Here is a 27,220-nt window from a genome sequence, read left to right as displayed (position 1 = left end):
TCAGGTTTTGTAGTGTTGGAAGTTTTCATCTGTAACTTTTTGTACTCTTCATTTTATTTTGTGACTAGCTTTTAATTTTTACTGGCTGATTAAGAAATGAGATTATCCGGGGCTGGCCCCGTCGCGCAAGCAGTTAAGTGCGTGCGCTCCGCTGCGGCGGCCCGGGGTTCGCCGGTTCGGATCCCGGGCGTGCACTGACGCACTGCTTGTCAAGCCATGCTGTGGTGGCATCCCATATAAAGTGGAGGAAGATGGGCATGGATGTTAGCCCAGGACCAGTCTTCTTCAGCAAAAAAAAGAGGAGGATTGGCAGCTGTTAGCACAGGGCTGATCTCCTCACACACACACACACACACACACACACACAAAGAAATGAGATTATCTCAATAAATTCATTTTACAGATTATAATAAATACCGTTTATATACTATAGTACATCTCCCATAGTAAGCACTCAATAAATTTTAGTCGTTGCTGTAGTTTTTTAGTTTCATGTGCTTTTTCATTGAATTTCAACAACCACCTATTAGTATTATCATTCATAGCAGTGGATGCTGCAGGTCAGAGCATTTGTGACTTGGTCAAGGCCAGCAGGAGGCTCTTTTAGGGAAGTGGCTACATTCACCCAGAATGCTGTTATCAGGGGTGAAGTGGGTGGTTTAGCGGCACAGTTGGCATTGGCTGGTGAGTGACACTACTTTGTTGTGAGGTAGCAAGCACAGTGGTATCATATCCAGACAATTGTTACATGTTTGTCTTCCAAAAGTGTAGTGAATAGATAGGATGGATTGCTCTGGCATTTTGTGATGGTCGTTAGGAAAATGAAGTGCCTGAAAGGAGATAGCAGAGTGGACCTTAAAAATCACCTGGTTTGGGAATTTGCACCAATTGCTTCTGGTCAAGTGATGATGAAATGATAAGTAATAATATTATGAGTTAGGAAAAGTTAATGGGAAAAGGATGAAGAAATTTATTGCAAATATGTCAACAACTTTCTTTTGTGAGCTTGTAAGCAGATTAAAGTTACTAACTGTCAGTTGCTAGGAGCAGCTCTATAACATAACTGACAAAAGAGAGATCCTTCAGAATTCCTCGGTGGACCATAAATAACATGGTGCAGCTGAAGAACAGAAAAAAGAACAAGGAAGGCACCCCAGGGAAAATGCTAATATTTGAATCACTCTCTTAAAGAATTACCTGACTGTACTTACTACATCCTGCTATGCTATACCTTCTGATCAACTTTTGAAGATAAGATTGAAGCCCCTTTCTCCCTACTGACGTAATTTTTCCAGTGCTGTTTCCAGTGCTAGACTGGCAGGGCTTGTTAGCAAACTGTCTAATAATGAGAAAATAAGAGACTCGTTGAGCTACCAAAAAGGCTTTTAGGAGTCTTTCCTAGAAATTTCTGGCAAGCTCAGAGAACTTTTCTAATATTTTATTTGTGTCAAGAGAGTATTTTTCTCCTTATGAAAATACAGGTATCCAAGTTCTATAGCATATGGGTTGAAGAACTGACCCTGAACAAAACAATACGTCATTCTCCTTTTTCTTGTCATTTTGTTAAAATAAAAGCAAAAACATTTTTCTTATTGCAGCAGAAATATGCATTCAACTGAAATTTTAAAAATGCAGATAAGCAAAAAGAAGAAAATAAAAATCACTCAATTTCATTCATTAGAAATAATCTCTATTCAAATTTCATTTTTGAGTTGAAAAAATTCTAATCATACTCATCCAAAGTAAATGCCAAGATTTATTTATTTATTTATTTATTTTCCCTGAAAGCCCCAGTAGATAGTTGTATGTCATAGCTGCACATCCTTCTAGTTGCTGTATGTGGGACACAGCCTCAGCATGGCCGGAGAAGCGGTGCGTCAGTGCGCGCCCGGGATCCGAACCCGGGCCACCAGCAGTGGAGCGCGCACACTTAACTTAAGCCACGGGGTCGGCCCAGCCAATATTTCTTTAAAAAGGGGAAATTCTCTAGTGTTTTGAGGTTTTAGAGATACCAGAGGCATATTAAGATATATTGCATAAGCAAATCACAGTCATTTCAAAATAGCTTATGCCATTTATAAAAGCGTGTATATTAGTTTGCATGAGTTTTAAAAACACAATTCCACTTGATCTTAGATTCTTTATGCCACTACATTAATTCTTTACCCAGTCTTTGGTTATAGCCTGAAGATGGCCCATTGTTCACTTTTAAGAATAGTCTCATTTATTTTCAGTCTAAAATAAATGAGATTTGTTGCATAATTGTGTCACTTTTATTTGAAGAGGAAAAGTAAAGCTGTGAGGAGCACCTGGGAAGGGCTCTTCTTTGCTGTAATTCCACCTGAGAAGGCAGCTCTTGTGCTCCCCAAAGGGAAGTCAGAACACAAGTGATAGGATCCCCCTCAGGGACTTTGATTGATAGAGTTTGGTTTTAGGTTTTGGCCAAGCCCTCATTTCTCTTTCTGCCTTCCTTTTCATATTCTTTCTAGCTTCACAATTCAGATTCTGAGAAATTTCTCAAAGCTCTTCTTTTCTACTCTGTTCTAGTTTTTCATGGGCCCTATTTGGCAAGTAAATTCCTCTCTGGAGATTACTCACCAAAAACAAGTGTGTTGGAAATGTCGTCATAAATTGTCTTCAGTTAGATCCTCATGACCTCTGTAGCATGTTTTGATAAATAATTGTACTTAGACAGTATTTGGGTCAATAATCTAACACTTCCAATTGATTCAATCTTCAAAGTTGGGTTTTACTTTTTATTATTATTATTGTTATTTTTTTTGCTGAGAAAGATTTGCCCTGAGGTAACATCCACTGCTAATCTTCCTCTTTTTGTATGTGAGCCGCCGCCACAGCATGGCCACTGACAGATGAGTGGTATAGGTCTGAGCCTGGGGACTGAACTCTGGCAGCTGAAGCTGAGTGCGCCTAACTTAACCACTAGACCACTGGGGCTGGCCCTGGTTTTTACTTTTGATGGACATTTTTTAGAAGCTCTAGGAAATTCTCTAGTATAAAAAATTATTATATTTTATTGACTTGTTTGCTAACAAATTTTCACTGTTAAAAACAGAAACCTCTCAGGCAAATGGTTATTTCAAGGTCTAGATTTTTTTGTTTACTAATACTGATTTTTTTCCAACAACTTTAATATACAATATGAATCCCGGATACCAGTCTAGTACAGAAATATTTCTTGATTCTCTGGTTATCAATTTATTCTCTATTGTTCTGTTTTTACTTTTGATGTAAATAAGGGGAGGCTAAATTCTTTCCTCTACATTTGACACCTTATATTTGATTAATATTGAATGGCAACGAGTGGCTTTCAGAGATATTCTTATTAAATTCAAGGTATTATCTGAATAATGCTAATGGGCTATTTGGAGTGAAATGCTCTTTTATAATAAGTACACTCCTGACATTCACATTTATTTCCAGCTTCAAGAGATGGAGTACACCTTCCCCTTTGCTTCCATAGCACCTTCTACATTACAGTTCTTAGAAGATTTCACTCAATATGGAGTTCATTTGTCATTCTCAGAAGATTGAATTCTTGAGAGCAGGGTTTAGTACATATAAATGCTTGTTGAGTAAATGAATGACAGAAAGAATAAATGAAATCTGGCAAAGTTTTAGCTAGCTCGATGAGGTACCAACATATATTGGTTAAGAGCGTGGACTCTGAAGCCAAAACCACCTGGGTTCAGATGTTAGCTCTATCATTTATTAGCTATGTGACCTTTGGCCACTGTATGACATTTGTGCATCTCAGTTTTGTCTTTTAAAATATGGAGATGATTACAGTACCTAAGTCATACAGTTGTTATAAAAATTAAATGAGGTTATATATGCAAAGAGCTCAGAACACTGCTTGTATATAGTAAGTGCTATGTAAGTGTTTGCTGCTATTATTATTATTATTATTATTATTTTTAAAATAACCTTGGCATGCAATAGTGGTTGCCCTTAGGAAGTTCATTCTGGAATTCAGTGTTTCTCCTGGCATCATGAGGAAGTGCTTTGTCTTCACTTTGGGTTCAGGAGCCCTGGGTATGGAAAGGGGTAGTGGGGGTCCTTAATACGTCAAAAGCTGAGGACATTTGTACCTTGATCAGTCATCAGGCTGCACAGGCTCACTTCAACTAACAAACAGCTTTTTGTTTTGGTTAGAATCCTATCAACTCAGTACGTGTGGCAGGCTCTGATTCATCTTAATTCAGAGGATGAAACTAATGACTAATTAATAAACATAGTTTATTTGGTAGGTAAAATCTTTACCAAGACCGACCCACAGGGGAGACAATAAAACGGGTTTGGGATGATAACAGTGTGGGGAAGACTGGATTGAAAGATTTTTGAAGTCTGGATCTAGCATTAACTGTTTAATTATTTTTATCTTTGCATTTTTTAAAAGTGGTCAATTGGGTATCTAATATGATTGCATCTAGCTGTTGGCCTTAGGTTTATTTATTTTTTAGTCCCCCTCCCCCAACATTTTATTATGAAGAATTTCTAATATATAGCAAAGTTAAAAGATTTTACAGTGAACACTCATGTGCTCAACACATAGATTCTTCCATTAACGTTTCGCTATACTTGCTTGACCACATATCTGTACGTTTATCCATCTCTCTATCTTCTAATACATTTTATATTTTTATATGATTGGTTAGGTTTATTTTGATAAGAAAGTCATCATCTGTATGGGAGAAGTCGATGTTTTATTCTCAGCCCCCAGGATACTAATAGTGGCATATATACATACATGAAGTAATGCTTTTAAAGAGTTGCAGAGGGCCGGCCCCGTGGCTTGGCGGTTAAGTGCGTGCGCTCTGCTGCTGGCGGCCCGGGTTCGGATCCCGGGATCGCACCGACGCACCGCTTCTCCAGCCATGCTGAGGCCGCGTCCCACGTACAGCAACTGGAAGGATGTGCAACTATGACAGACAACTATCTACTGGGGCGTTGGGGGAAAAATAAATAAATAAAATCTTTAAAAAAAAAAAAAAAGAGTTGCAGAGTAAGAATTAGTCTTACTGGAAGGATTTTTTAAGAGTCAAAGTGAGGCTAGAGAAAGAAATGTGTAGGTGGAAAAAGAAATACTTGGGAAAATAATTCAAGCTAATAGATAACCCATCAAAACATTCTTTTTGACGTAATTTTTTTGGTTTCATTTTGCAAGCTGTGCAGCTCAGCTTGTTTCGTTTCCAGTAAATGGCAACATTTATGGAGCAGGAAAAGAATTAAGTTAAATAAAAAGTTTTAAAGAAGATCCTTGCAGGTTGAAAGTTAACAATAAAATACACACAAACGCCCAAGATATCAGTTTGTGTCAACTTGGCTTCCTCCAGACAAGTTACAGAATGTAATTGCGTAGCTTTCCTTTTCATCACTAGTATAGAATCCACAATGCTCCCTCTATTGGAGTTCTGCCAGCAACTCCAAAGAGCATGAAGAGGTCACAGGGCAAAATCTTGATTATGATTCAAAAAAGAAGGCGTAGTCACTTTGTTCCTCGCAACTAGGGAAACACTCAGTAGAAAACTGTGCTGCTTTTGGAGGGCAGTTTTTCGTTGCTGATGTTTTCTGGCAATGCGTGTTTACTAGAAATGCACAGCCGCAAAGTTACTAATGAGCATTTCTCCCTTTTACTTTTAGTTCGCTTCTTCAACTGACATGGACATGGTATAATCTCCACTGAGTCAAAGGATGGCATCTAGTCCTGTGCTTCCCCCCGAAGATGGACAGGTTTCCCTGGGCATCGATGATCTCCATATTTCACTGCAAGGTAATTCAGATTAGGGGTGCTGACACCCTTAGCAAGTGTGGAAACCTTACTCCCATCTATTCACAAATCGTATTGCTTTCTGTCTCTCTCATGGTGAAATTATCTGTCTGTCTGTCTGTCTATCTATCTATCTATCTATCTATCTATCTATCTATCTATCTATCTGTATTTTTCCAATTGTAGAACCTTTCAGTATACTTAAAGGTCTTTATTGCTATCTCAGCTCTCTAGGCAAGTAAGGAATACCTAGAAGGAATTTGGCATCTCAGTTTCTCACTCTGAGTGTATGTATTTTATTTGCAGTGAAACTTAAATAGTTAACCATAGTTTGCTTAGCATTGTTTGCACTTACTTTGCATCTTTTTGCGTAGCTTCTTTTAATGTACATCCTTATTTTACCCTAATAGGAATAGTCGTAATATTATAAGTGAGTGACCTTTCAATCATGTGAATCCTGTGTGCATTTATGCAGAATAAGTACTGTCTGTACTTTTTTAGGCTTCTTGTGGAGTTGGCAGTATTTGTTTTGTACTTTGAAAATTCATTAGCCACTAGACTTTCCACCTTTGTTGATAAAGCACATCTTGGAGCTGAGTGAAGTTAGTGTAGAAGAAATAAGGCTACAGCAAGTCTTTGAAAATATTTATGTAACTATGTATTTTAAAGTAATTTTAATATTATGGACAGTATTATGCAGAATTCTTAGAATGTTACTTAGAAGCCATAGCTTTTGAGTCATTTATGATAAAGATCCCGAAATGACTTTCTTTTTGATATTTTCTTTTTAATTAAAGATGTGTTTCAAATGATTAGCTTCTTGACTTTGGGATCAATAGCTATTCTTATAGACTATAACTATATGTATCAGGCTTTTAAAAATAAATATCATGTGATTTGTATAGACTAAGAAACATAATGTGTTGAGAGGCAGTACTAGAGGTAGGAATTTTAAAAATTCTCAAGAAGTACATTTTTTATAGTGTTATACAATATTCATAAGTGGTTGGAATCAAATTTTCATTTAACTGAAAAAAATCAATGTTCTTGTTTTTCTCTGAAGTTTTGGTTGCATGTAAGTAGAACTCATGTAACCTAAAACATATCAGGAAGATAGTGCATCAATAAATAGTCAGGTAAATCTAATTTCTAATGCTGGCTCTGCCACTTAGTAGTTCTTTGAACTTGGACCAGAGACTTTATCTTTTTTGAGTCTCAGTTTCCTCATGTTTAAAGTATGGATAATGCCTGTATTGCACCTGTATTTTGAAGATGAACAATAATGCTTGCAAAGGGCTTAGCACAGTGCCTGACACACAGGCGCTCAATAAATGCATCGTAATTTCTTTTTATATATTGACAGTCAAAATCTTTCAGGAGCACACAGCTAGAGTGGAAAATGCGTGGTGGATAGGAAAAAATTGTAAACTGAAAGTCTGGTTTTTACTATCGTTTTGTTTTTTGTTTTGACATTGCTATTCAATGGCTTCCTATCACGTGTGGGATACAGTCTCGACTTCTTGGTGTGGCTCACAGGCTCTTCCTGGCTGGTGCTCGCCTTTCTCTCCACTCATATACCACCTCCCGCCACAAGCACCCTGTGCTCCAGCCCCACAGCTCCCCAAGGGGCTGTCCTTCCCTGCCTATGTGCAGGTTGTTCCCCTGCAGCTCCCTTGCCTCCCTTCTCACTGGAAGAAGTCCAGCTCACTATCCCTGTCCATCCCTGTCCATCCCAAAGTCAGCCAGACTCAGCCTCCTCCATGAGCCCTAATCTCTCTTTGGCTGAGATTCATCCTCCCTCCTCTGTTCTCTCATAGTACCCATTTTAGCACTTATAGTTTTATAATTATTATATTGAGTAATGTTTCCTTCCCCACTGCAGAGTACGCTCCAAAACTTTTAAGTGGCATGCACTAGCTTACACAGCACCCTCACATCCATTATCTCATTTGATCCTGACAACCACATTGTGAGGTAGATATTTTTTCTTCATGCTACAGAGAAGGAAGCCGTGGCTCAGGAAGATGGAATCGCTTTCCCAGAGTCACACAGCTTGTGAGCAGCAGAGCTGGGTTTTGACCTGGAGGATAGTTTTCTCTCCACTGCACCACACCCCCTCTGGCACATTCCAAACAATTTGAAAGAGGGAATTTCCCTAACAACTTTCTCTGGAAAATCTACTTACATCTTCGCCTTCTCCTGTTTAATCCACAGCAGACGTTGACATCCAGAATGTGGATGGGCATCTTCAAGTAACATTAATGATCTCAGGTTCATAAATAGTTCAAAATAATTAGCAAATTACTGAGACATGAGGGGTTTCTTATAGCATGTTTTGAATTATACTAGCTTATGCAGTCAGCTTTACAATAGGAGATGAGTGTGGGCGTTTGGCAGTGGAAAGATATACATGCGTTATGAGTGGGAATGATTTTCCTTCATGAGGCATTTAGAGGAACGTGTGCTGGATGCATTGCTCTATGGGGGAGAGCTAGAAAGTCAGTACTGTAATGTAGTTGGGTTGACGCTGGGCAGAGGCTGCTCACGTTAGACAGGTACCCTCAGGAATATCAACCGAGAGGTTTCCATGACTATAGAATGAAGGCTTAATTGTGATATGAGATTTGAGATTCCCCAAAGTTAAGTTCTATATTGTTATCAGCAGATTTATAATGATTCTTTCAGAAGGCAGGGAGGGAGGAAGGAAGGAACTTGTATATATTTCTGAAGGTAACTTTAGTTTCATGGCCGGATTATTAGCTATTTGGACAAAAAATTGGTAGATAATGTTATGTATATTAGCTGCTACTGAACTGCAGGCTGTTGGCAGTAATCTTAAAAGCATTTGACTTTGTATACTGTGTAAGCTGACTTGTATTTCACAAAATCCACATGTGCTTAGTGATCCTTGGAGTCATATGAGAAAAGAGATTTTGTGTAATATGAGAGGCTCAGGATCACTGCTCAGAAGAAAGTTTTTTTTTTTTTATCTCTTCATTTCAGAATTTTTTTTAGAAGCAGGTAGAGGCAGTAGCGTGGCCTGTTTAACTTATAATGCCTACTTTATTTTAGCCAAAACTTACCTAAGGTGAGACAGATTGTGGCCATACCCTGACTCAGAATAATATGCTCAAGAAAAGATTAAGGTGTCAATTGAAATGTGGTGATTCATCTTTGATATGCTATGAAAACAGATAGCCAGGCCTGCAAGGAGTCAGGCGGTTCTTTGCTGAGATTCACAGAGCAGGACATAAACAATTCGTCTTTCTTTTTGTTCGTCTTTTATGTGATCTTTGAGAAAATGTCTTTATGAAGGGATTTTGGGGCCCTTTTTTAGAGAGAGATTTATGTTCTCTTAGTCTAGTTAGGAGAATGCATTGAAATGGTTGGATTGTTAGGAGGAGAAAGAAATGGCATTTGTGGATTTGAGCAGATTAATTTAAAAATGGAATTTACTTTAGTGTGGTGCATTTTGTACTACTATGGATGGTCCACATTTTAAATAAATTTGATATATGAAAATTCAGGTTATTAAAATGATCAATAAATGGCTGTTTAAAAAAGTTATTTGCTGGGCTGGCCCCGTGGCTTAGCGGTTAGGTGCGTGTGCTCCGCTGCTGCCAGCCCGGGTTCGGATCCTGGGCGCGCACTGACGCACCGCTTCTCTGGCCATGCTGGGGCCGTGTCCCACATACAGCGGCTGGAAGGATGTGCAACTGTGACATGCAACTATCTACTGGCACTTTGGGGGAAAAATAAATAAATAAAATTATGAAAACTCTCTTCTTTAAAAAAAAAAAATAGTTATTTGCCTTACCAAGGTGTCGCTTATAGTATTTCTTTAAATCTTTCTATTGGATTTCTTAACTGACAAAATAATAGATACTTCCTTCTCTTTTATCCTAAGAAGATAGTAACTGCATATTTTGTCTGAAATAAATCTCTGCTAGGCTCTGCTGGTGGGAAAGGTATGTTCAGGGAACAATTCTTTCAAGTGTCAGATACATATTATTATGGAAACAGTAGGGAGTAAAGTTGGATAAGTTTCACAGAATTTTCAAGTTGGAAGGGACTTTCTTTGCCATTCAGTTTAATTTGAGACTGAAGTAGGAATCCCTTCAGAAGTATTTCTGCAGTTAAGATCCTTGAGGGAGTTGAATTCAAACCCAAGAAGTTTGGGGATTTTGCTGTTAGGCAGTGGGTAGCTATTGGGTCTTGAGAATGAGAGTACCTGGTCAGAGGTCAGAGTGGTGCCTTAGTAGGATAATCTGGCTTCGAGGTCTAGGAAGACTTGAAAGGGGCGAGAAAGTGGAATTGGAGAAGCCAGTACGCAAGCTTTGCAGATATCTGGGTGTGGGGTGGTGTTTGCCTGGATTAGAGCTACAGCAGTGAGTGTGAAAGTGTGGGACAGGTGTGAAAACCATGAAGGTAGAAGACTCAATAGGACTTTGCAGCTATTGAATATGGATAATAAAGTAGAGAGGCTCCTAGGTTTAGAAGCTGAGCTGCTTGGCATAATAGTGGTAACAGCTATAATGTCCAAATTGTTAACCTTCTTTTTATTTAGTGTGTTTTCACTAAGTATTTTAATACTATAAAATTAAATAATTATAAATAATATTAAAAATAATAATATTTAAGGTTTTTTTTTTGGTGAGGAAGATTGGCCCTGAGCTAACATCTGTTGCCAATCTTCCTCTTTTTGCTGAGGAAGATTGGCCCTGAGCTACCATCTGTGCCCATCTTCTTCTATTTTGTGTGTGGGACACCTGCCACAGCATGGCTGATGAGTGGTGTATGTCCGTGCCTGGGATCTGAACCCATGAACCCCGGGCTGCTGAAGCGGGGTGCACAGACTTAACCACAAAGCCACCACGCTGGCACCTAAGTATTATTTTATATCAATGTGCTTAAAATAAATTGTAGATAAAATATACTGTTTACAAAGAAACTCCTTTCTTGAGAATTTCTTATGTCATGGAAAGATTAAAAGCATGATACAGATAAGAGGACCCAATTGAACGTCAAATTAATAATGAATGAAACTGACTCACTAGGCTGACTCACTTTGTGATATTTTATTTATTTATTTATTTATTTATTTATTTTTTTAAAGATTTTATTTATTTTTTTATTTTTTTCCCCCCAAAGCCCCAGTAGATAGTTGTATGTCATAGCTGCACATCCTTCTAGTTGCTGTATGTGGGACTCGGCCTCAGGATGGACGGAGAAGTGGTGCCTCGATGCGCACCCGGGATCCGAACCCGGGCCACCAGCATCGCAGCGTGCGCACTTAACCACCAAGCCACAGGGCCGGCCCACTTTGTGATATTTTAAATGATAGCTGTGGCAAATTTGAATTGTTTTGGACTTTCTTTATATGTTTCAGATTTAAGTTATTTCTTTTTAAAAGGTAAATATAATGATTTGTTGGCCATAAAGGGACACAATACATTTATATAACAGAAGCAGATTATTTTGTTTTCAAAAACAAGGTAGTCCAATGCTTTATAAAAACAGTATTTGAGTACTGAATGTGATCATTAATTAGACACAGAACCAGGAAGGAGTGTGTGTTCTCTTTCCTCTGCCGCCACACGAAGAGCTAACTTTCATGCAGTCCTGCCAAAATGCGGGTGAATGGTGACCGTCTGCATGAACCTGTATAAAACCAGGTTCAGCCCAGTTACTGTACCGTTTCAAACAATGCTTGTATGTTTTATTTAGTGCTGTTATCATCTAGATGACATATTTTAAAAGACTAAAAAGCTGCCTATGTCTCCTGCGGTAGGTACCATTACTTGGTGGGGCTCAGTAGTGAAATGTGAGTCTCTGTAGTTAGGTTATTACTCCGTTGAAATTTATTCATTATTTACTGAGTATCCATCTGAAGGGAGGCTTTCAATTAATGTATTATTTTTAGTAACATGAGGAATTATTCGTGTCCAGTGGGTTAATTAAAACATAATAATGTGCTGTAATGCTTAGTTTTATTCAGTTGTTCAGTAAATATATTTATTTATTTATATTGGAATGCCAACCAGGTGCAGTGGGCTGGATGTTAAGGGTATGAAGATAAATAGATTGAGCACCTTTAGGAAGCATGTGGTCCAGGTGTGCTTTTGATGTCATGTGAAAGACCTGGGATGCAGATCTGATCATTCTTATGAGATGAGTTGAAATCCTTAACTACACAGGGTCACGTTCCTAACTTCAGTATCCAACACACAAATTCAACCAAAATATGACTGAAAATATCCTCTGGAGTATCCTCTCATATTTCAGTTCTAGGGAGGTGAAGAATAAAAATATGCTCTATCTAACGTATTATGTGCAAGATGAGTTACATATTCCTCTTGCTGTAAAAATCAAACATTTTGGTAAGAACTTCCCTGGAGTTTGTTGTCTTTTTGCTGAATCCCCTGTAATTATTCCTTACCCCTGAGTTTCCTTTCATCTTTGGACCCCACTTGCTTTAATCAGCCTTCTGAGTTCCTCCAAGTGTGTGTCAGGTGCCCTGCATAAGATACTCCTGTGTCTTTATCGCTAGTGAAGTTTCTGACCTATTTCAGCCTTTCAATAAACAACTACATGAGGAATAAATGAGTGGCCATTCCAATATTTAAAATTTATGAAGTACTTTAAATTAGAACTGTTCAGTGTACAGGAAAGTCAGTCAGATAGGATGAAAACGTGGATTTCTTTAGACATGAGGCAGTGAGGTGTATGTCTGATGTTTGGAGGCTCAATAGTGCTTTAGTGTCGTGTTTCTTAGAGAAATTCTGTTCTACCTTATGACAGGGAGTGAATGAAACCGTGTGAAGTCTGAGAAAGAGGAACAGGGTTAATGAAAGGCCTCTGAGTGGAATTTCCACCCTATTGCAGCCAAGACCCCAGTGTGGAATTTTGATGGAAATGATGAATGAGGAGTAAGAAAAGGACGTGTACTAGCAGGCAGTATTTTTGTTTCTCTAACCAATTCAGACTGCTCAGTTATTATGAATAAAAGCAAATCATCTCTGGGGTCGTTTTTGGCTAATTAGCTGATTATTACACCCAGAGAAAATAATCAAGTTATTGTCCTTCTCTGGCTATCAGTGCTGTACTGTCCCAACACAAAAGCTTCCAGAAAGTTCCTGATATCATAGTAGCTGGTAATGTCTTGCTGTGTTTTCTTGGAAGATTATTTGCCTTGATATTGTAACGCTTTATAATCCTAAAAATATCCCAATTAAACAAAAAATGCATTAAGCTCTACAAACAGTGGTGTTACACTGTACAGTGTTTTTCAGGGAAAAACAATTTTTTTTCCTTAGTTTGTGTATACAGTTTTGGCTTCTGGGAACTTTGGTTCTGTTTTTGCCAGGAATTTGGGGATAAGCTTACTTTATTCTGGGTCAGTTACATTTTGAAAACTAGGGCAAGATAAATCCAGGGTCATTTAGAGTGCTGTTAAAGTAGGTTAACAAAGATCTCATTCATTCCTTATAGAAATCAAAATCCTTTTTAATTAGCCCCACGAGAGATGCAAGGTTTCTGAGCTTTTGTGTATGTGTGTGTGTCTGGAGGGGGTGTAATTATTCAGAGCTTAAAGTAGCATATAAGGAAAAAATAAAATTCAAAATAATTTCCGCTTGAAAATAAGAAAGTAAGAAGTCAATATAAGAGATTAGTTTATAACTGTTGGTGGGTTTAGTGTGTGGTTCCACACTGTAAAAACTGGAGGTCTAAAAACTAAATGTGCCTCTTCAAGAGATTACTTGCCTCTTCTGATTTCAGCGTTGCTGATTACAATTTCTCTGAATGGCTCTATTTTTCTAAAACATTCAGGGAAATTTTGGTAACAGGTAACTGCATTTGTGGTTCTCAATATGTAAGAGAATTGAAGTTTACTACTACCAGGTATTTTTAGAGTCATTTAAAAGTGGTAGATAAAAGGCTATGAATGGGGGCCAGCCTGGTGGTGTAGTGGTTAAATTCATGTGCTCCACTTCAGTGGCCCGGGGTTCATGGGTTTGGATCCTGGGCGTGGACCTACGCACTGCTCATCAAGCCACGCTGTGGCGGTGTCACATATACAAAGTAAGGGAAGATTGGTGCAGATGTTAGCTCAGGGCCACTCTTCTTCCAGCAAAAAGGGGAAGATTGGCAATAGATGTTAGCTCAGGGCCAACCTTCCTCACCAAAAAAAAAAAAAAGGATATGAATGATTTATCAGAGAGAGGGACTGTTCAAAGTTCTAAATGTGTATATCATTGGAGGACAGCCATGAGATTCTGGGTGAGTAATCTCTCCTGGACCTTGACGGTTTGTGCAGTGATGCATGTTCAATGAGCATAGAAGAAAATGGCAGGAGAGTAGCCACACACACCTGCTGTGTGCCTCTGGGGTGGAGCAGCACTCACTGGTCATGCCTTGGTCTTTTCAGTCTTTACTGCACAGGGGACTCCCAGTCACGTCAGCAGTAGAATATTACAAGATGCAGGGCATGTGGCTCAAAAATGCAGCACACAAACAGCCCTTCTCAAATATGAGAAACATTTAAGATCCTCACAAAACACTGGAGTTGTTGGCCTTGTCTTCAGTTAAGTAGGATGGTTAATAGTGGGAACTAGTTCTGCCATGTATCTCTGTCTGCCTCTCTGCATGTTTTCTTATTATAACTTCCAGAAGGTTTTGATGTCTTCAAAACAAATGTTTCCAAAGTTCAGGTGAATTCACACTTACCACATCATCACATACTTATGATTTTTATGAATACAGGTAAATCTGTTCATTGATTCATTCATGCCACATGTGTTTCCTGAGACTCTGCCTTGAATCAAGCACTATTTTAGGTTAAGAGAATACTGAAGCGAACACCTCCACCAAGCTTCATATGCCTATGGTGCTTGTATTTAAGTTAGAAAGACAGAGAATAAATAATCAAGAAAAGAATATCAGCACATGGTAAGTGCTATGCAGAGGATTAAACATGGGTTTATGTGATAGTGCCTGGGTGTCTTCTTTAGATCAGATGGTCAGAGAAGGCCTGTCTGAGGAAGAGACATTTAAGGAGCGATTGAGTAACACAAAGGAGCTGCCATGCAAAGAACAGGGGAAGAGCATTCCAGTCTGAAGGAAAAGCTCAAAGATAGAAACAAACTTGGTGAATTCATGGAGTAAGGAAAGCTTGGTGTGACTGGATGGTAGTGGGCAAGGGGTAGCTTGAGCTGGTATTGCAGAGCCAGTCAAGGCAGGGCTGGACTGGGCAGGGATTCGTCAGCTCTAAGGTAAGGTGTATGGATGGGACCCACTGGCAGGTTTTAATCATGGGAATAACATGATCTGATTTATGTTTTCCGAAAGATCACTCCGGCTGCTGGGTGATGAAGGACTTATTTGGGAGCAAGAGGGAAAGCGGGAAAGCCAGTTAGGATGCTTTTATTGTAGTTCAAGTAAGATATCATGGTAGTTTGGACTAGTGTGGTATCAATGGGATGAAGAACCATGGATTTTTTAGGATATCTGTGAATGCTGGGGATGTTCACAAATTAAGAATAATTTCTAAATTTTTGCCTTGAGCAACTGAGTAGTTGATGCAATGAAGAAGACTGGTAGATGAATAAGTTTGGGGGAAATCAGGAGTTTATTTTTGCCATGATTGACATGAGATGCTCGTTTGATAATCCAAATGCAGGTGTCAAGTAGACAGTTGGATGTAAGGATCCAGAGTTCTAGGGAGAGGTATAGATTTGGGAGCCATCAGCATATGGCTGGTATATTTACATTTAAAGCCATGGACTGGATGAGGTCACCTATGGAGTGTGTAGCTAGAGCAGACCTTTTGAGTCATTCAGTGTTTAGAGGTCAAGCAGAAGAGGAGGAGCAAGCGAAGGACATTAAGGAGTAGCTAGGGACAAAGGAGGAAAACCTTTGCGATGGCATGGAAAACCCTAGATGAAAGTGTTTCGAGAAGGCGATGTGGTCAACCATGTGGAATAGAGAAGTGGCCACTGGATTGGGCTCATGGAGTTAGTTGGTGCCTCTGACAAGTTAGCCACACTTAGGTGGTGGAGATGGAAGCCTGACTGGAGTGAGCTGAGGAGAGAATGAGAGGTGAGGAAGTGGAGACAATGACTCATTCAACTGCTTTCAAGGAATTTTGCTGTGAAGGGGAACAGATTTCAGGCACTTGCTGAAGGGAAATGTAGGGTTTTTTAGGGTAAGAGATACTACTCCATTACTCGTTATGCTTTTTCTAATTATAGGCTAATTTATTCTTAAAGCTCCGTTCATTTATTTGTTCATTCATTATTCAACAAGTGTTTTTGAACACCTTCTGTGTACAAGGCACTATGCTACACACACGGGATAGCACATGGCACGTGCTGTCCTGAAATGTATGTTCTGATTGCAGGGATAAAGACAAGTACATAGAATAGTACAGTGTAATGCGATGTGTGCTGCAAGAGAAGGGAGATGTTGTACTACAGAAGTACAGAGTAGGGCTACGTGATTTCTAAGCTTAGACCTGAAATGTGTTAGCAGATGAGCAAGGTGAGGATGGGAAGAGTGCTCCAGGCAGTGGTAACAGCATATGAAAGGCCAGAAGATGAGGCTGATCATGGCACATTCAAGGAAATGGATGTTCAGTGAGACTAAGGATTGAGTTTGAAGGAAAATGTGAAGAGATGAGGCTATAAAGGGTCATGTAAACATATAGGGGTTTGGAATTTTTCCTAAGACCAAGGAGAAGCAATTGAAGGATTCTGAGTAGAGATTTATGCAGAACTGGTTTTAGAAATCACCCAGGCTTCAGTGTAGGGTGTAGTCTTATGGGAGTGAATATGGAGGCAGACCAGTTTAAGTCTGATATGGTGGTCCAGCTGAGAGATAATGGTGTCCTGATTTAGGAGGTGGGGATGGAGAGAAATAGGTATGGAGAGATATCTAATAGGTACAATTTTCAGAGTTTTAAAAAATTTTACTTTATTTATTTTGAGCTTTATTGAGGTAATTATTAGGGCTTTTCAGTTGACTGCATATGGGAAAGTGAGAGAGAGGAAAGTATCAAAGATGACTCAAGTTTATTCTTGAGCAAATTAGTGGATGATGGAACCATCCACTGAAAAAAAATGCAGAACAACTTTGGTGGGGGAGGGAGTTGGTTAGAGATGATGACTCAGTTCTGGAAATATTGGGTTTGAAGTGTCTATGGAATAACTAAGTGGAGATATCCAGAAAATAATGGGATATACAGACATGAAGCTCAGGAGAAACAGACACCTGGGCTGAAGGTAAAGATTTGGAAGTCATTAGTATATAAATGGCAATTTGTTGCTTTGGAGTAAATGAAAATATCTAGAAAAAGAGAAGAAAGGCCTAGGCAAAAAAATTACAGAGATAGAAGAAGCAAAACAAGCCCCTAACAGAGCCTGAGAAGGGGTGTCCAGAGAAGTAGGAAGAAAACCAGGTAAGTGTGGTATCACGGAATCCAAAGAGGAGAGTATTTCAAGAAGGAGAAGACAGTGGACAGTGTCAGAAGTTTCAAGGTATCCAGGAAGTACTGAGAAGCATTCATGGGGTTTGGTAATGGGTTTATTGTAGATAGCCTAGCCTGAGAATTAAGTAGAGTGGTCGGGGTAGAAGTCAGCTTTTCGCGGGTTGAGAAGTGATTGGTAGGTAAGAAAGTGAAGACAGCCAGTGTAGACAATTGTTTCAAGAAATTTGGGTTTGAAGGGGAGGAGAGAGATAGAGTGGTAGCTGGAGGGACCGTGGATTTGACATTTCAGCTGATTTTGAATTATAATGAAAAGAACATGGATTTTGGTATCAGACACATCTGGATTTGAATTTCTCTTCCACCAGGTGTGAGATCTAGAGCACAGTATTCAGGAGACAGTAGACTTTCAATAAGTGTTTATTGAATGAGTGAATAAAACTCATTCATCTTCTGGGAGCTACAGCTTTCTCATTTATAAAATGCCTACCTGACTACTTCATTGAAAGGCTTTAATGAAATAGTGACATTGTTCCTTACCCTTGAGTTCCCACTTATTCCTCGACATGACTTGCTTCAGCAAGCCTCAGCCAAGTGTGTCTTAGGATACCCGTATCTTATAAAAGATTTATATTGAGCTACATTATAATACTATCTCAGAGTTTATGATTTCATCACTATTTTTGCCAGGCCCTGCCTGTTCCCTTGTGTTGTCTCAAGAGTAAATCACACACGTAAATGAGTCCAGTTACTGTAGAGAGGTGTTTCTCAGAGTGAGCCATGTGGACACCCTGAATCAGAATTGCTGGGAGCTGGGACCCAGAAACCTGCACTTAAACAGTAATCCTGAGTAATTTGCTGCCATTCAGAAGTGTAAGAATCCTAGATTTGTAATCACAGCGCGGGTCTCGTGCTGGGACTGCTGCCCCTGTGGAAAGTGTTCAGGCTCACACATCTGAATTTTCAAAAGAAAAGCACTCACAGTTTTACGTGGTAGGTAAAAGGTAGAGGAATAAGAAATATGTGTTAAAAGAAATGTAGTCATTTCTTTGATGTATTCATTTCACAGATATTTATTGAGCAACTCAGATGAGTCAGAAGAGGGTGAGAAAGAAGAGAGACAAATAGCACCACAGATTCTAGGTATTTTATCTGTATTGTGGGCTCATTTTCATGTGCTAGAAATACAAGATTTGCTTACTCAGAGAGCCAGGAGCTCTGTTCCAGTGAGGCTGGAAACAAAGGCCTCAGTATGTGTGTCTCAGGTGTTTGCACAAGGGTGTGGTTCACTCATGTGGCAACACGAAGTTGCTGGGTTCCACATGCTGAGGCCCAGAGTAGAAATCATTTGTTGTATGTCATATATTTTCCCAACAAAATACGTAAATCTCTATGTTGATGGGGTGAAAATAGCAACAAACCCCCGCTCCCTCCTCCCCCAGACATTTAACCATTCATTCAACAATTATTTTCTAAGTTCGTGCAACATGAAATGCATGGTGGTAGGTGCTTGCAAGCAAAATCAGACTTAGCCCATGTTCTCATGGAGCCCATAAGCTAAAGAGGAGACAGATATTAATCAATCTCACAGATATTAGCTAATTTTTTTTGGAACAGCTTTGTTGAGATATGATTCGAGATATAATTCACATACCATACAACTCACCCATTTAAAGGTACAATAGCTTTTAGTATATTCACAGAGTTGTACAACCATTACATTTAATTTTAGAATATTTTCATCAGCCCAAAAAGAAACCCCACACTCTTTAGCTATCATTCCCAAACTCTCCACCCTTCTGGCCCTAGGCAACTACTGGTCTACTTTCTGTGTCTATAGATTTTCCTATTCTGGACATTTCATACAAATGAAATCGTATAATACATGTTACTTTGTGACTGGCTCCTTTCATTTAGCGTAATGTTTTTAAGGTTCGTCCATGTTATAGTTAATATTTATTTGTGTAGACTAATTATAGTCTATGCCAGGGATTGTCAAACTTTTTCTGTAAAGGGTCAGGTAGTAAATATTTTAGTCTTTGAGGTCCATATGGTCTGTCACAACTACTCAACTTTGCCATTTTAGTGTGAAAGTTACTACAGACAGTATGTAAACAAATGAGCATGTCTGTGTTTTTATTTACAACAACAGGCGCAGACGAGATTTGGCCTTCCGAGTTACAGTTTGTTAACTTCTGATCTATGTCAATATAAGTACTTAATCCTCCCAACAACTTGTGAAGTACGTATTATCATCCCCATTTTACAGATAAGAAGATAAGAAGGGACACAGCTAATAAATGGCACATATGGATCAACCCCAGGTAGTCTGGCTCTAGAGCCAGTGCTCTTAACCTTGTTGATAATTACAAGGTGAGGCAAGTGCTAAATAGAGGGGGAAAACCACTGGGTCTATGAAAGCAAATAACAAAAGACCCACTGACTTAGGTTTCCTTCAAGATACAACAATTGAGCTGAGACCTTAGCATAAGCAGAAGTTTATAAGTGAAAGGGATTGGGGGAATGGAGTGGCAGGAGGCACCAGAGCTTGTAAAGGCCCTGAAGAAGAGGCTTGTGGCTGGAGCCCTGGGTCGGGGGAGAGTGGTGTGTGCCAGGCTGGAGAGTTGTTCTGGGGTGGACCACACAGGGACTCCTAGGCTGTTACAGATTTTGCTCTTGATCCTGAGAGTAGAGAGAAACCATCAAAGGTGGAAAGGGTCACATGGTCAGATATACTGGTTGAAGTGGAGAACAGATTGAAGGGAATGGAGCAGACCTCGTTGGCCATGATGTAGTCCAGGCCAGAGCTGATGGTAGATTGGGCAGGACAGAGGGTCAGGGGAGCTGAGAGGTATAGAGAAGGGAGTGGATACCAGACCTATGTGGAGGCAAATTTGGCCGGATTTGGCAGTAGGTTGTACTTGAGGATGATAAAAGATGGTGGTGTCAAATCCCTGAGATGGAAACGGAGGTAAGGACAGGTTTGAGAAGTAGGGAGGTGGAGTGTGATTTTAGTCCTGGAATACTGAGTTTGATAGGCAAGTGCTGTTTTTTCATGGATTCTCCAGGAGGAAATATGTGAAATAAAAGAATTTTGAGGTTGAGAGATGGTTGCATACTGTACTTGGGAGATATGTTAGTTAGGAGTTACCTTCTAAACTCATTTTTCTGGGGCCGGCCCAGTGGCTTAGCGGTTAAGTGCATGTGCTCCGCTGCTGGCGGCCCGGGATTGGACCCCAGGCGCACACTGACGTACCGCTTCTCCAGCCATGCTGAGGCCGTGTCCCACATACAGCAACTAGAAGGATGTGCAACTATGACATGCAACTATCTCCTGGGCTTTGGGGGGAAAAAAAAATAACATTAAACTCATTTTTCTGGTTCAATAAGCCAGATCTTGTTACTGCACAAAAGGGCATGAGCTGCTCTCTGTGAGACAAAAGTCAGTTGTCAAGAGGCAAGATAGTGGCAGAGAAAGGGCATTTTATTATAGCTTGCTAGCAAGGGGGAAGATGGCCGACTAATGTCCGAAAGAACCGTCTTAAAGGGGGCACAGAATCTTGAAGCAGTTATATAGGCCAGTGGGTTACAGGTAAGGAGGTTGGAATGTTGACCCTCTTGTGTTACAGACTGGTAGCGGCCAAACTGGAGAGACTCTCTGTCAGGGGGTCATCACATTCCTAAGGAACTCAAAAAAACAAAGTTATCGTCTTATCGCAGCTAGAAGGTACATGCACAAGCAGGGGTCATAAAATCTACAGGGCAGTTAGATCTCCTGGAGGGTGCATATCCAGCTGGGTTAGTTAGTCAGAGGTTATTCCAAGTTACAATAGGGTTTCTTTTCTACAATATGGTGGCTTCCCTCAAGTCAACTTTGTGTTGAGCTGGTATCAATCTCAGTCTTCGTACTATTTATTTTTCTCTCTTACTTGCTTGTTTGTTTGCTTATGGTTGGTTGCAAGAAAATGTGTTGTAAATTGTCCCCCTGCTTTCTCTGTCAGTTAGTAGTCTCCCCTTTTGTAGTTAAGTAATAGGCTTTTCCTGTTTATTCTTCAGATATTTTAGGCTTTTCTCAATGCCTGTGTGTTTTTATTCCCTTGATTTGTTTCTTCATTTATTTCTGTTTATCATCTCCATGATAAACAATAGAAGAGGTGGCCTTATTATTTTTACTTCCGTTTCTATTGGCTAACAGCTTGATTAAGATTCTTTGGGATGGCTGTTGGAACACACGGCTAAAATGTGTGCATCATCATCCGAATTTAGTTCTCCTTTCGTGTCTGTCCCAGCTAACAGTGAGTTGGCAGTATTGTTTTAGAGAATGGCAATAGGGTCTCATTAGTACATGCCCTTTTGTTCAAGACATTTTATTAGTAGAAGAAAGAGGGGCCGGCCCCGTGGCGTAGCGGTTGGGTGCGCGCGCTCCGCTGCTGGTGGCCCGGGTGCGCACTGACGCACCGCTTCTTCGGCCATGCTGAGGCCGCGTCCCACATACAGCAACTAGAAGGATGTGCAGCTATGACATACAACTATCTGCTGTGGCTTTGGGGGAAAAAATAAATAAATAAATAAATAAAAATAAAATAAAATTAGTAGAAGAAAGATATTGCCCAGGGGTTATTAAAACAAGGATTAGGACAAGACATAGGCCTAGTAACTGTTGCCAGTAAATTTTTCTCCATCAAACTGACAAGTCAGTTTGATCCTTGATACTTATAATATTTACTGTCTTTCAATCAGCAAGCATTCATGGAGTACCTCTTCTCTACATGGCATTGTGCTGAGGGGAAGCAACAAACACAAAAGCGTAAAGGTTGAGCTTGAAGGTTCATACACTGAGTAGGAGAGAAACCACATGCAGGTATGACTGCAGTATATGAACAGCGGGTGGTAATTATAAGACAGAAACAAACTGTTGGGTTATACATATAACTATCTTTTAATAAAAATACAGATAGAGTAAAAATAAACATACTATTTTATAACTTGCTCTCTTTCCCTTATGAATATATCCACATCAGCACATATATATCTACTTTGTTCTTTTTATTGGCCAGATGTGTTTTTCTTACTTTCTGATAATTTGGAAGGATTATGATCTCCTTTTAAAAAATTTCTTATAGTTTGGCAGATGCTTTGTAGTGTACCTAAATTTCTGCTTTGTGAATTATCAATGTAAAAAATAAAGCCATATCATATATATTCATTTAATTTACATATACATACATTCATTCATTCAACAAATATTGACTGAGAGTGCCTCCTACTTGCAAGGTATTATTCTAGGATCTAGGGACCCAGTGACCAACAAAAACATACCCTTCCCCTTAGAATTTATGTTCTTTACCAGCTTAATCTAGAAGGATACACAGGAAACTGTTAATTAATGTTGTATCTGGGAAAGGAAAATGGGAAGTTTGAGGAAAGTTAAGATTAGCTTTTAACTTCTATTACTGTTTGAAAAAATGTTTTTTATGTGTATTATATATTACTTTCTAATAATAATAAGAAAGGATCCAACAAAGTATTATAGGAGTGACAAAGCCAGAAGAGATTATGTCTATTTCATTGTAGGAAAAGATATGTCTTATTTTAATAAATGTCCATCAAATGCCCACAATGTGTATTGTGCTGGGTGCTAGGGTCTCTGTGACTGCAGAGGAGAGATGGGAGGATTGGCCATTACTTGGGGAATTGTAGATATTCTAGTTTGGCTAGAGAAATAGGATATGAATGAAGAAGTCATGGGAGATGAGTCAGGAAAAAGTAGATTGGAGTCACATTATGAATGACCTAGAATGTTAGGCTAAGAATTTATAATTTATTCATTAAGGAATTAGGGAAGATCAAGAGAGTTTAGTGAAGAGAGTGAAAAATCAAAGTAGTGAGTCTGGGGCCACGTGCAGTAAACCAATTATCAATAACCCAATAGTAGAAAGGGAAGAACAGAAATTCCTGGGTAGAAGGAGGTTGTAAAGCTTCCTCAGTGATCTCATGCAGTAGAGAACACTCTTGGAGAAGCCGCATTGTAATAATACATTGCTCTGTACTTAAGTGAATCATGTAAACTGGTGATTCTCATGCCTGGGGTAACTGCTTTTCAACTCTTACTACCAGGGCGGACTCCTGGAGTCAACCTTTTAGATGAACTTTTGGGAAACTGGACCTTGCTGAGAGCCAGTAGCCGCGGTAGTCTTATAATAGGTTTTATAATGAACTTAAAATCCATGCCCTTTAATTGAGCTTAACTCAGTTTGTTTTCATTTAAATTCCCTTCTAGCCAAGGATATGAGTTGCCAGCTCACAAAAGGCAGATTGAATAAGAACAATCTCAGGGATTAAATGTATTTTTATGGTAATGACACCTAGAGAAAATCTTTGCCTTCTATGCCTCCTTTCTCAAGTTCAGTCAAATATTTTCCAAGAATGATAATCAATGATACTTATACGGGCCTGAATAAAATTCACTGACTACATTTTCCTACGTTATATATATTTCTTTTCTTTTTTTTTTTTTTTTTTTTTATATATTTCTTATTTGTCTTAAAAATCAAGATAGAGAATTTCTCATTCTCTGTTCCTTGGCATTTTACAGAAATTCATCATTATAATAGATTTTATTATTCTCTTTCTTTGCCTTTTTTATCCCTAACATCTGCTGATTAAAATGTCCTATTCTCTACATGCCATTTTGAGAAAAGGGTTATTATTTTATTACAAAGTTACCCCGGAAATTAAAAATAAAACCCAAAAGTTAAAAAAAAAGAAACTCACCCACTCAAATTAAGTTGCTTTAAAAGCATGTGGCTCTCAATTATTTTTTCCCCAATGGGTCAGCCTTTGAAAAGAACAAAAGGTTACTTATCCTGCCATAGGCTGAGCTGTTTGGCTCTGGTTTCTATTGAACTAATACTGCTTTTCAGGGATGAGGCATTATGAAAATGTGATCAGTGTGTCAAGGGATCAATGAACTGGCACTTACCAAACCGTTTAATTGAGCTGCTACAAAGGTGTTTAATTGCACCTGGGACGTCTTTGTTTGCTGTTAAGCAAAGGGTCCTGTTGGATTTGAAGGATTTGATTTCCAGGATGAAGAGGTGTTCTCTAAGTTTGGACAATGAGTTAGTTAAAAGCCATGAAGTTTTCTTTCTAAATCCTTCTCTGAAGGTTTCGTTTGTGCTCTGTTTCCTTTGCTCCCTGGAGAGTACCAATGCGGATTTGTTCTGACTGCTCCTCTTACTGTCTTGCCTTTGTTTCTGTTGGGTTTTACTCAAATTAGGACAGGAATAACAATCTTTTCATTGGAAATTTTTTGATTATTTTAAATTCAAGTTTATGTCCCTCTCTGGGGGATATTCATCAGTCTAACCTCATATTAGATTAGGTGCTCCAATTTGAATAAGCCAGTCAGAGCCCTGGTTTTGCTGCCTCTTTTCTCAGCCTAGGAAGTTGATGGTCCTCAGTTTGCTCAGTACCAAGACCCCTTTTGTCTAGCATTGCATGGAAAGAAATGATCCCTCATCTTACTTGGAAATAGTTCAAAATGACTGCGATTTCCAGGTGGACATGGAATACTAAGACTCCTTAGGCACATAATGCTCTATTTGCATTCAGTTCTGTGCCAGTGTTTCTCCCCTCCCTGGTGATTTAAAGAGGCCCCCCTTCTTTCTCCCCCTATGACTCCCGTAAAGTTAGTGCAGACTCTCTCTTGGACCTGGTAGTATTCCTGATAGATTTCTTTTTCATACTTGATCACCTAGAAAGAAAAATCTCTCTTGGTCCTTTAAGGATAGGAAGAGCGTCATCTTTGGTTTTATTGTTTGTTTTTGATTTGAATTTCTGCTTTTTTGTTATAATAATGGCCAGAGCCCTCCCTGCTTTTACACATGGCCTTGATTAATGTACATTGTGTGCGTATAACTTGATCCTGGAATCATAAAAACTTGTTCTCTAGTTTTTTCTATTGAGGAACAAAATTAGCCCTCAGTACATTTTTTGGTAAGTGTCAGTACATGCTTAAAAAATTATTGTCTTGGGGCCAGCCCGGTAGCGTGGTGGTTAAGTGCGCGCACTCCGCTGCCACGGCCCAGGGTTCAGATCCCGGGCGCGCACCGAGGCACCGCTTGTCAGGCCGTGCTGTGGCGGCATCCCATATAAAGTAGAGGAAGATGGGCACGGATGTTAGCCCAGGGCCAGTCTCCCTCAGCAAAAAGAAGAGGATTGGCATTGGATGTTAGCTCAGGGCTGATCTTCCTCACAAAAAAAAAAAAATTTTTTTTTCTTATCATCTACTGATATTAGGGGAAAAAACATGAAAACGTATCTCAAAGATTCTAAAAGATTTAGTACCATTTTGAATTATAGGACAAAATTGTGTTTCTTTGTAATTCTTTTGCTAAGTGAAATTATATAAGACAGAAAAAACTCTTGAAGGCCTAAACTAGGCAGTTGGCTTGTCAGAATTCGATTCAGTTCAGCTAACAATTATTGAGCACCCTGTAATGTGTAAGTCACTGGGCTATAAGTAATTTAAGCTAGTAATACAGAAAAAATAAAATGAATTAAAAAAGATAAGGAAAAAACCCAGTGAGGCCAAGTGCATCTTTAATCTCCAATCAGTAACAATTGGAGTAAACACACTAAAATTCTGTTTACTCAGATTCTCTTCAGTTCCTCAACCTGAACTCTCATCAGATTCAAAAATTTTCAAGAACTCAAGTTAGACGTCATGCCAACAGTTTCAGTCCATTGCAGCTGTGTTAGATAGAGATTAATAAGGGAAAGTGGGAAGGGTCAAAGGAAAATGATGTATTAGAAGGTAAACAGACAACTTGAAAAAAGGAATGTAAATGTATGAAGGTAGATTTGACCTTCTCAGTTTCGTAAACAACATATAACAATTATAATACTTAATAAAATTATTATTCTTTCAGCAAATATTTATTTAGAGCCTTCTCTGGGCCAGGCTCCTCTAGGCACTTGGAATATATCAGATAAAACATCGTTGCCTGTGTGGTGCTTACATTCTATTGGGAGAAGAGCAAGGCATTAAATAATAAACATACTACATATATGTTACACAGAATGCTAAAAGGTGATAAGTCCTGTAGAAAAACATAGAGCAAACAAGGGGAAGCAGGAATTGGGGTGTTACTGTTTTAAACAGGATGGTCAGGATAGACGGTATGGATACGGTGCCATTTGAGCCAAGATCTGAAAGAGAAGGGGGAGTTAGGCCCGTGGGGATATCTGTAGCAAGAGCATTCCTGGAGGAAGGGATGGCTAGTGCAAAAGCCCTAAGGTGGGAATGCGCCTGGAGAGTTTGAGACAAACAGGGGGGCCAGCAGAGTTGTTGGAGTGGAGTGAGCCAGGAGGAAGTGGTGATGGTGGTGGAGCAGATGGTGTTGGCCTTGAGGCCATCGGAAGGAGTGATGTGAGGAGTCCTCGCAGGGGTTGAGTTAACATTTTATCAATATCACTCTGGCTGCTGTGTTGAGGCTACTATTTAGAGGGCAAGGCTGGAAGGAGAGAGACCTGTTAGGGATCTATTGCAGTAATCCAGGCCGAGGTGGAGGTGACTTGGACCAGGGTGGTTGAGTGGAGTGGTGAGAAGTGGTCATATCCTGAATCTATTTTGAAAGTGGACCAAAGAAGATTTCCTGAGGCATTGGATATGAACTATGAGAGAGAGAAAGAGAGAGGGAGGGAAGCCAACTTGTGATGTAGGAGGAAAACTGAGAGCGTGGGGTCCTGAAGGCAGGCAGAGAGAGTGATCATCTGTATCAGATGCTGCTGGTTGGTCCAGAAAGACGAAGGCTGAGGATCGACCATTGGTTTTAGTGAGAGAGGGGTCACTGATGACCTTGAATCATGGTGACCTTGATGAGAGAGCAGTTTTAGTGGAATGGTAAGGGCCTGATTGGTGTGGGTTCAGTTAAGAGAGAATGAGG

General features: G+C 39.5%; 1 protein-coding gene across 10 annotated transcripts in view; it reads left to right on the top strand.

Annotated features, from left to right (window-relative positions):
- Positions 1-5,661: 5,661 nt before the first annotated feature.
- Positions 5,662-27,220, top strand: part of SYNE2 (spectrin repeat containing nuclear envelope protein 2) — a 267,254-nt gene continuing 245,695 nt past the window's right edge. For all 10 annotated transcript variants that reach the window (XM_087448388.1, XM_087448395.1, XM_087448393.1 and 7 more), the window contains exon 1: positions 5,662-5,791. In XM_087448388.1, the coding sequence (XP_087304514.1) occupies positions 5,713-5,791 (79 nt within the window). In that variant the 5' untranslated portion in view covers positions 5,662-5,712. The remainder of the gene's footprint in view (positions 5,792-27,220) is intronic.

This window comes from Ceratotherium simum, chromosome 24 (assembly GCF_057802395.1).
Source record: "Ceratotherium simum simum isolate JZ-2026a chromosome 24, ASM5780239v1, whole genome shotgun sequence".
Classification (NCBI taxonomy): Eukaryota; Metazoa; Chordata; class Mammalia; order Perissodactyla; family Rhinocerotidae; genus Ceratotherium; species Ceratotherium simum.
This window is presented reverse-complemented; position numbering and strand designations above follow the sequence as displayed.